Source organism: Aquarana catesbeiana, linkage group LG02, assembly GCF_042186555.1.
Source record: "Aquarana catesbeiana isolate 2022-GZ linkage group LG02, ASM4218655v1, whole genome shotgun sequence".
NCBI lineage: Eukaryota > Metazoa > Chordata > Amphibia > Anura > Ranidae > Aquarana > Aquarana catesbeiana.
Window position 1 is genome coordinate 813,246,158 of NC_133325.1, and position 10,937 is coordinate 813,257,094.

The 10,937-nt window shown below is 48.3% G+C and overlaps 1 protein-coding gene across 1 annotated transcript; it reads left to right on the forward strand.

Moving 5' to 3' along the window:
- Positions 1–254: 254 nt before the first annotated feature.
- PDXK (pyridoxal kinase) lies at positions 255–7,031 on the forward strand (the record flags this gene model as incomplete). Its single annotated transcript, XM_073617623.1, is given in 3 exon segments — positions 255–391; positions 3,051–3,117; positions 4,243–7,031. Coding segments are annotated over 3 exon segments (317 nt in total), but the record flags the coding sequence as incomplete, so codon positions are not given.
- Positions 7,032–10,937: the final 3,906 nt, after the last annotated feature.

The following is a 10,937-nucleotide window of genomic DNA, read 5'->3' on the forward strand; positions in this document are numbered from 1 at the left end:
GTTGGTGGTGGGGCTAATGCAAGTCTGCAGTATAGCCAGGTCACTAAACTGCGAGCATCTCCAGTCCTTCCCCCTCATCTCACCGAGACATTTCAGGACTCCTGAAGAAGACCTGAACCTCTGATGATGATGAAGGTTTGGAGATGTTTGTGGCTCGTTACACTGTTGCCGGCCATGGCGGCTGGGTCCTCCCTGGATGTGGGCGTGTTCTGTATCTCCTCCTCTAATGGGCCGTCACTCTCCTCTTCTTCCAGTAGGTGAGGATGGACAGACGCACTCGCTGAGGATCTGCCTGGAGATACCACGAGTGGACGCCGTCTTTGTGGGCACCGGGGATCTTTTTGCTGCCATGCTCCTGGCCTGGACACATCATCACCCCAGTAACTTCAAGGTAACGTCCGTTGTCCTGTTCTATGTGGGGTCTCATTTGTCGCCTGCACTGGGCTCCTGTGTTCTATGTGGGGTCTCAGTTGTCACCTCCACTGGGCTCCTGAGTTCTATGTGGGGTCTCAGTTGTCACCTCCACTGGGCTCCTGTGTTCTATGTGGGGTCTCGGCCGTCACCTGCACTGGGCTCCTGTGTTCTATGTGGGGTTTTGGTTGTCACCTCCACTGGGCTCCTGTGTTCTATGTGGGGTTTTGGTTGTCACCTCCACTGGGCTCCTGTGTTCTATGTGGGGTTTTGGTTGTCACCTCCACTGGGCTCCTGTGTTCTATGTGGGGTCTCAGTTGTCACCTCCACTGGGCTCCTGTGTTCTATGTGGGGTCTCAGTTGTCACCTGCACTGGGCTCCTGTGTTCTATGTGGGGTCTCAGTTGTCACCTCCACTGGGCTCCTGTGTTCTATGTGGGGTCTCAGTTGTCACCTCCACTGGGCTCCTGTGTTCTATGTGGGGTCTCGGCCGTCATCTGCACTGGGCTCCTGTGTTCTATGTGGGTTTTTGGTTGTCGCCTGCACTGGGCTTCTGTGTTCTATGTGGGGTCTTGGTTTTCGCCTGCACTGGGCTCCTGTGTTCTATGTGGGGTCTCAGTTGTCACCTCCACTTGGCTCCTGAGTTCTATGTGGGGTCTCCGTTGTCACCTCCACTGGGCTCCTGTGTTCTATGTGGGGTCTCGGCCGTCACCTGCACTGGGCTCCTGTGTTCTATGTGGGGTCTTGGTTGTCGCCTCCACTGGGATCCTGTGTTCTATGTGGGGTCTTGGTTGTCTCCTGCACTTGGCTCCTGTGTTCTATGTGGGGTCTTGGTTGTCTCCTGCACTGGGCTCCTGTGTTCTATGTGGGGTCTTGGTTGTCTCCTGCACTGGGCTCCTGTGTTCTATGTGGGGTCTTGGTTGTCACCTGCACTGGGCTCCTGTGTTCTATGTGGGGTCTTGGTTGTCTCCTGCACTGGGCTCCTGTGTTCTATGTGGGGTCTTGGTTGTCTCCTGCACTGGGCTCCTGTGTTCTATGTGGGGTCTTGGTTGTCACCTGCACTGGGCTCCTGTGTTCTATGTGGGGTCTTGGTTGTCTCCTGCACTGGGCTCCTGTGTTCTATGTGGGGTCTTGGTTGTCTCCTGCACTGGGCTCCTGTGTTCTATGTGGGGTCTTGGTTGTCTCCTGCACTGGGCTCCTGTGTTCTATGTGGGGTCTTGGTTGTCTCCTGCACTGGGCTCCTGTGTTCTATGTGGGGTCTTGGTTGTCTCCTGCACTGGGCTCCTGGGTTCTATGTGGGGTCTTGGTTGTCTCCTGCACTGGGCTCCTGGGTTCTACGTGGGGTCTTGGTTTTCACCTGTGTTGTCTCGTGATTCTGTGTAGGTGAGTTGCTTAGCAGTAAAGAGACGTGTGGGCGGACAGCTGAGTAATATGGGGGAGGGGATGAATCGTAAAACAAAATGCGGCTCTCTCTGCGGAGGGATCCTGGCTTTGTCTCACGTGGGATCCAGAAATGAAGAATATTCTGACTTCATGAACAACCTCGTGTGTATGAGCGGAGTACTGCCACCCATATCTGACTATATGGACTCTCCTCATTGAATGTACATGGTGGACTGACACCGCAGTGTGCTGTAATAGGAATCCCACTGAAGCCCAGTGTGACCCGCTTTGAGGTTCTGTATGAAGTGCAGCCTTCCAGAACTCCTCCATCCATTTTCATCTGTCCGGAGCTTTGTCCGTCCACAAATACCAGTCTCTATACCAGTCCTCTCTTATCACAGAAACACCGGGTGGTAGACCTGTAGCGACCAGAATACAAACCCGGCACATTATAGTCTCTACACCAGTCCACTCATGTCTCAGAATGCCGTGGTGGTAGACCTGTATAGGCCGGAATGCAAGCCCGGCACATTATAGTCTCTGTAGCCATCCTCCTTTCCCAGAATCCTGTGGAGATAGACCTGTACAGGCTGTTCCCTATGGCTGTGATGTACAGACCAGAATACAAGCCCAGCACATTATATTCTCTATACCTGTGTCCATATCTCAGAATCCCAGGGTGGTAGACCTGTATAAACCAGAATACAAATCCGGCACATTATAGTCTCTCTATAGCAGTCCTCGTATCCCAGAACCTCTGTGTGTTAGACCTGTACAGACTGATTCATATGGCTGTGATCTACAGACTAATTATACGTACAAGCCCAGCACAATGTATTCTCTATACCTGTCCCCACATGCCAGAATACGGGAGTGGAAGACCTGTACAGGGTGTCCCCTATGGCATTGAGATACAGACCAGAATTCAAGCCCAGCACAATGTAGTCTCTATATCCATTCTCTCATATCTTAATACCGGTTGTTTGACCTGTACATGGTGTTCTCTATGGCTGTGATGTGTAGAGCAGAGTACAAGCTCCAGAAATTCTGTTGCGCACAGGTAGATCTTATTTCCAGAATACAAGCCCATCACATGATAGTCTTTTTATACCCGTCCTGATATCTCAGAATCCCCAGGGTGGTAGACCTGTACATGGTGTTCCCTATGATTGGGTCGATAGTGCAGAATCAAATGTATGTCTGATATACTGCAGTCACACACCCAGAGTATTATGTAATAAGTGTATTTGGTTGCAGTTGGCGTGTGAGAAGACGGTTTCAGCCATGCACCACGTCCTGCAGAGGACCATCAACAGCGCCCGCGGTGAGTCTGTGTGGTGGGAGGGGCTGTAGCTGATTTGGGTAAGGCATTTTCTTGCAACCTATTTTTCCAGGTGAAAGGCTTTTATATATAGGGAATTGTTACTTTGGGTCCTCTGGACCCCCATTCTGTATATTGGAAGCCGATGGATAACGTATGATGGGGATAACCAAGATGCACCTGTTATTGCTCTCATCTATCTCCTGCAGATCCCCTGTTAGGTCTTCCTGTCATACTGGAAGAAATTTTCCTTTTCGTAAATCTGTAGGCCTCCATCTGGGGTAGGGTGGAGTAGAGTAGGCCTCCATCTGGGGTAGGGTGGAGTAGAGTAGGCCTCCATCTGGGGTAGGGTGGAGTAGAGTAGGCCTCCATCTGGGGTAGGGTAGAGTAGAGTAAGCCTCCATCTGGGGTAGGGTGGAGTAGAGTAGGTCTCCATCTGGTGTAGGGTGGAGTAGAGTAGGCCTCCATTTGGGGTAGAGTAGGCCTCCATCTGGGGTAGGGTGGAGTAGAGTAGGCCTCCATCTGGGGTAGGGTAGAGTAGAGTAGGCCTCCATCTGGGGTAGGGTGGAGTAGAGTAGGTCTCCATCTGGTGTAGGGTGGAGTAGAGTAGGCCTCCATTTGGGGTAGAGTAGGCCTCCCATCTGGGGTAGGGTGGAGTAGAGCAGGCCTCCCATCTGGGGTAGGGTGGAGTAGAGCAGGCCTCCCATCTGGGGTAGGGTGGAGTAGAGCAGGCCTCCCCTCTGGGGTAGGGTGGAGTAGAGCAGGCCTCCCCTCTGGGGTAGGGTGGAGTAGAGCAGGCCTCCCCTCTGGGGTAGGGTGGAGTAGAGCAGGCCTCCCCTCTGGGGTAGGGTGGAGTAGAGCAGGCCTCCCCTCTGGGGTAGAGTAGCGTTGGCTTCCCATTTGGGGCAGGGTAGGGTAGGGTAGAGTTGAGTTGGCCTCCATCTGTGGTAGGGTAGACTGTCATACGATGTATGGAAGGTAGTGATGGAGGTATCAGATCTGCCCATGTATGAGATTTGTCTTTCATCCACCAGGACATATACACGTGACCTTTTGGATAGTTTCTGTATTGGTGTCTGAGTTAGGAGGAGCTTTCTCCTTGTAATTGGATTGGTTTTCTCTTTGCAGCTCTTGCCGGCCCCGGAGTCCGACCTTCCTATGCCCAGCTGGAACTTAGGATGGTGCAAAGCAAAAAGGACATTGAGAACCCGGAGCTTGTGGTCACCAGCACTTTACTATAAAAGTCCTAACTAGGATGAAAAAACTTTGGGACCAACATAGAGACTTCACACCCAGCCCACTGAGTGACCCCCGGGGGTCCGCTACAGATAATTTCAGCCTCTCGGAATGGAGAGGGACCCCCCCCCACAGCTGGAACTGACATTTGGAGCTCAGGGGTCCTTCTCCAGGTCTATAGGGGGCTTCCAGTCCTGTGTGCCATACACTCACCAGCAACCAGAGCGGGCTAGGGGGGGAAAATCACTATATCACTAAAATGGGGCTCGGGGGGGGAAAAAAAACCTGTGTGGTGTGGGAGTTCACCATCTCTCGGAACAAGCGCTGTTGGTTTTAGCTGCACATAATAAAGAGTTTATCATAGAGATCACTATTTCGGACATTGACCAAGAATTGATGAGGCCGGACTGTTCTGTGACTCGTCTGTCTGTCTGTGGTTGTCTGCCGTCTGGTTCTTCATCTTGTGTTATGGCATTTGTGACGCCAGTTAAAGTCCTGGAGCGGTCCGGGCTGCCGGCTCTAGGCAGATCCTCCATCTTCATTCGTAGCTTAATTCAGGGAAAGGAATTCTTCTGCACAGCCAATCTCCCCTCCTGCACTTTATTCTGCCATGTCTGCAGGTCCACCACCCGCAAATCCTCATTATTTTCTTACAGTAAAGCACAAAGTCATCCGTAAACCTTGTCAGTGCCAAAGACTCGCCTGTATCGCGCAGTGTGCCCGCCACTTTATCTGGTGTGTCGTCCTACTTCTTCCCCTCTTACCAGACTATACTGTAATGCATGTGAAGCACCCTCTACTGTCACCCTCCGCACAGGGCCCTGTTTAATTACGTTATGTATACGTTTTCTGTATTTGTGGTGTACGACCCCACACCTCTCTGTACAATATGTCACCTTCCATCTACAGAAGACAGTGGCCTCCACCAACCACCTCACACTACTTTGTACAATATACGTCACCTTCCATCTACAGAGAACATTGGTCTCCTCCTCCACCACCCCACACCTCATTGTACAATATACGTCGCCTTCCATCTACAGAGAACATTGGTCTCCTCCTCCACCACCCCACACCTCATTGTACAATATACGTTGCCTTCCATCTACAGAGAACATTGGTCTCCTCCACCACCCCACACCTCATTGTACAATATACGTCGCCTTCCATCTCCAGAAGACATTGATCTCCACCACCACCTCTCCTCCTTACAATATATGTCACCTTCCACTTACGGAAGACATTGCCTTCACCTGCCAACCCACACCTTGCCATACAATGCATGTCACCTTGCATCTACAGAAGACATTGGCCTCCTCCACTACCCCACACCTCTGCGTACAATATACATAACCTTCCATCTGCAGATGACATTGGCCTTCACCACCACCATACACTGCTCCATACAATCTGTCACCTTCCATTTACAGAAGACATTGGCCTCCACCACCATCCCACACCTCTTCATATAATATATGTCACCTTCCATCTACAGAGGACATTGGCCTCCACCACCACCCCATGCTTCTTTGTATAATATACGTCACCTTCCATCTACAGAAGACACTGGCCACCCCCAGCATCCCAACACCTCTTCATACAATATACATCACCTTCCATCTGCACAAGACATTGGCCTCCTCCACCACCCCACATCTCTCCAAACAAAATACATCGCCTTTCATTTACAGAAGACATTGGCCTCCACCACCATCCCAACCTCTTTGTACAATCTATGTCACCTTCCATCTACAGAAGACCTTGGCCTCCTCCACCACCCAACAGTTCTTCATATAACATACATCACCCTTCATCTGCAGAAGACATTGGCCTCTTCCACCACCCTACACCTCTCCGTACGATATACGTCACCTTCCATCTACAGAAGCCATTGACTTCCTCCTCCACCACCACCTCTCCCTACAATACACGTCACCTTCCATCTACAGAAGACATTGCCCTTCTCCACCACCCCACACCTTGCCATACAATACACGTCACCTTCCATCTACAGAAGACATTGGCTTTCATCACCACCCCACACCTCTCCATACGATATACGTCACGTTCCATCGACAGAAGACATTGCCATCCTCCAGAGCCCACACACACACACACCTTGCCATCCAATACATGTCCACTTTCCATCTACAGAAGACATTGGCCTCCAGTACCCCATACCTCTCTGTATAATATACGTCACCTTCTATCTGCAGAAAACATTGGCCGCCTCCACCACCCCACACCTTTTCGTACAATATACATCACCTTCAATCTACAGAAGACCTTGGCTGCCTTCACCACCCCACAATTCTTTATACAATATATGTCACCTTCCATCTATAGAAGACATTGGCCTCCACCATCACCCCACACCTCTTCATACAATATACGTCACCTTCCATCTACAGAAGACATTGGCCTCCACCACCTCACCCTTCTCCTAATGTATCTGCAATGTGCCTTTAACTTGATTCTTGTCCCAAGCCGCCACTCCCTCCCTTCAGTTTGGTGATATCTATTGAGATTTGTCTACGTCTAGTAGAGTGAACCATGCTTACGAGTGTTTTGTCTTTCCTTGAATGTCCGAGCACTTCTGTTTACTTGATAATTGTCCGGCGTACAACCTGTCACTGACTTGAATCAATAAATGGGCCCCATGGGCATAAACGAGCAAGCAACCAACTCTTACTCCTTTCTTCCGATTATGTATTATCCGATGGGAGAAGATCAGACCACACACACAGTGTATGGAGGAGATTCCGCGGCACAGTCTGAAGGTGGACTTCTTATAAGATCCTCATTGTGCGATATCCATTATCTGGCCGCATCCTATGTCTGGAAAGAATGTCCTTATAGGGAACCTAAAGTAGTACAAATGCCCAGTGCACTGGGAGAAAAAGTCCTCAAACCTTCACTATGGGCCCAGTTGTAATAACCTAAAAGCCACCACCTACTTTTCAGAGGCACTATGATCCTCCTCAAACTGATAGATGATGGGGGAACATGGTGTCTACAAAACATCAGTGAGTTTCTGGCTTCCTTTTGTTTAAGGTTAGTTTTTAATAATAAGGACCTCAGTGAAGATTTGAGGACTTTTACTCCTGGTGTGCTGGCTGTTTTGGATTTTCATAGTATGTCTATCTGTGGGATTGCATCCACAGGTGATGTTTCCGGCCATACACTTGCCTGTGGATCACATCTACAGATGATGTTCTAGGCCAATTATTATAATTATACAGGATTTAATTAGCGCCAACGGTTTGTGCAGCGCTTTTACAATGTAAAGGGAGTCCCTCCACCAACAGTACAATTCAAAACAAGAGGGTTAGAGGAGCCCTGCTCCTGCGAGCTTACAATCTAAGAGGGAGGGGCTGGTGAAACAAAAGGTAGGGACTGTGAAGGGATGAACTGATGAGGGAAGTATAAGATTGGTTTGTTAGCTGGAGGCAGGATAGGTCTCCTTGAAGAGATGAGTTTTCAGGGAACGCCTAAAAGTGGACAGAGTAGGAGATAACCAGACAGATTGGGGTAGTGAGTTCCAGAGGATGAGAGAGGCTCTGGAGAAGTCCTGGAGATGAGCATGGGAGGAGGAGACGAGAGCTAAAGAGCAAAAGCTCTTGGGAGGAGCGTAGAGGACGTTTGGGTGATATTTGGAGATAAGATCGGTGATGTAGCTCGGGGCAGAATTGTGAATGGCTTTGTATGTTATTGTTAGTGTTTTTAATTCTATTTGTTGGGCAATGGGAAGCCAGTGGAGGGATTGGCAGAGAGGCGTGGCAATACTGAATGGTTGGTAATGTGGATGAGTCTGGCAGCGGCATTCATGATAGACTGAAGAGGGGATAGCTTGCAGAGAGGTAGGCCAATGAGAAGGGAGTTACAAAAGTCAAGGCGAGAGATAACAATGGCTTGAATAAGTGGTGTTAGCAGTTAGAAAGGGGCGTATTTTGGAGATGTTTCGGAGGTGAAGTGTATGGTAAATTTTAAGCTTCTCCCTCTAAGCAAATCATTTCTTTGCGCTTAAAAGCACAAAAACAGCTCTCTTCTATAAAGCCGGGAAAGCGCGCTTGTATATCTCCAGGTAACACAGACACAGACGCTGGTATCACGTTGAGCTTAGCAGAATCCTCCAGATAATAGGCAGCTCCTTTTATTTATTCTATAAACATGAATAAACAAAGGAAGGTGGTGGCTTCAGAATCAGCCAAGCAGACACTTGTATTCTTTCAAAAGAACCAATCACACACATGTATATATATTAAAATAGAAATACAGTAGTGTCGTGTGCAGAGCCATGCGGCAAGCGTCTTGTGAGACACAAAGTGTCTCACAATTTGAACACTACTTACATGGCTCTGAACACGATCGTGTGCAAATTCTCACTGCTACGAGCCATACTCTATCATGGCTCAGTGGGCCATAATTTTGTATGGTTATGCTATGGTTCCCATGTACGCAGATCTGCTTACTTAGGAGTGTAGATGCAGTCACCATGAAGTGGCCAGTCTCCTGGTGAGGCATAAACAAACATCCTTAAAAGAGCAAACAGATCGGCTGTGTCCACGGGAAGGTTTCCGCAGTCAATGGTCTTCCACCAACGTCTGTATGTGCGAATACCCTCACATGATCGTATTACAGCAAAACTGACACTGGGGGACATCTGACAACATACATTAATAAAAATTTCCACAACTGCTCCTCCTCTTTGTCATATGCTCCCATGTGTCCCTCGATGAATCTTGATCATCTTACACCTGGAAATAAATCAGTCATACAGTCCATACGAGTTCATAACAGGAGAACTCGGCTTGACTTGTAGACTCTGTTCTTCAGGAGGGATGACTTATAGGGAGGACACGACATGGTGAGCTGTAGTAATCGCTGGTCGGTCTGGGATCCTCTGTGTCTTGTACGTGGGTTTGGCTTCGGGGCGTCTCATCTCAGTGAGGAAGATGTGGCCATCTGCTCGGGCTCTGCTCACTCGTCCAATCAGGCAGCAGTATCACCTCATCATGACATATAGAAGGAATAGAAATAAAAACATGAGTATATATACCCCTACTTCCTTCAACTATGATCTGATGGAAAATTAAAAAACCTCAAAGTTTCCCAAACCCTTAAAAGGATTACAACCTTCACTAGCTATAGCTCTGGCTTTGCCTTGCAGGGATCTAGCCTTATCCATATGGGCCTGAACTTTGTCACCAGTATCCCCGATCCAGGTACAACTATCTTTTCCTATGAATTCACAGAAACCCCCCTTGGATGCCAACAGATAATCAAGGGCCATCTTTTCCTGTAAAAGAAGGGTCTTGATCTGTCTTTATTCCCGTGGGAACTTCCTTGTAGCTTCAACAGTTACATTAAACATCCTATCTACACTGGATGAGAAATTATTCAATCATTTCATAAGCTCAAGCCCCCTCCGTGTGCAAGCAGGAAACCATGCCCAGACCTGGTCGGGGTTGGTGAACAATTCCCTTCTAGCTGTCCCTGCCATTCTTACCTTCTCTCGAGCCATCAGATCCTCACGATCGTCCATGACATAAGATGCTGGGACGAGTTTCACCAGGACACATGAACCTCTTTAATTAGGGGGAATTACCTTATAAGCTGTAGACCTGCATAAATACCAAACTAAAGTTGAAGCACACTTGTGGGCTACCTGGTTGTCCCAATACCAAAATTGTCAAGAACCAGAGCGATTGTTAAAACCCTAACTAATTTTACCCTCTAGAAATGTATCACTAAATTCTATTGACAAGTGTCCATTTGGACTTTTTACTAGTTTGTCAAAACTCCTCATACCAATATGAACATCATATATGGCATGTACTGCTGTCATCGCTGGGGTACTAAAACTCGGTGGAGATTCAGAGTAGACCCAACAATTGGTCCTGTTCGTTTTCTTAGCCAGTTGGAGAATATACTTTAAACAATAAGTTGGGATGCTTTTCATCGTTACCCTTGCCAAAATATACTAAACTAAAAAATTTAAATAAACAAAGATACTCCTCTTCCTTTGGGGTAGTTGAGCAGCTTCTTGCAGTGGCTGACGTGGATCCAGTTGTCTCGTCCATCAAGCTTCTTTACAACGACCCAATCACTTGGTTGGAAAGAATGTAAACCGGTTATTGTGTCAGGGTCCAGGATGGACTTGTGAACCCTGTGGTTGGACCTTTTGAAGTTCATGTTACAGTGAATGCACCCACCCCATCAGCTGAGAATGTCAACAGCTGCTGAGGAAAGTACCACCCTGTTTTTGGTTGACCTCCAAACAAACCTAACATAATGACTATGGTCACTGCATAACCTGTGCGTAGCTTACCATCTGGGGTGTAATACCTGGAACCATTGACAAAAAGGTTTTTAGAATCTGGGATGGGAGCCTCCTTCACCGGACCGCTGCCTGCTGATTCAAATTCCATCAAAGAAAGACAGTCGTGGAACATGTCATCCTACTAGGTCACAAACTTGGCTAGAATTAGAGCGGTTAGTATTATTGGTTTGAAAATTGTCATTCTCACCATTATCATCCCCCCATTTTCTTCCTCATTACAAACTGAAGGAAGAAACTCAGGGTT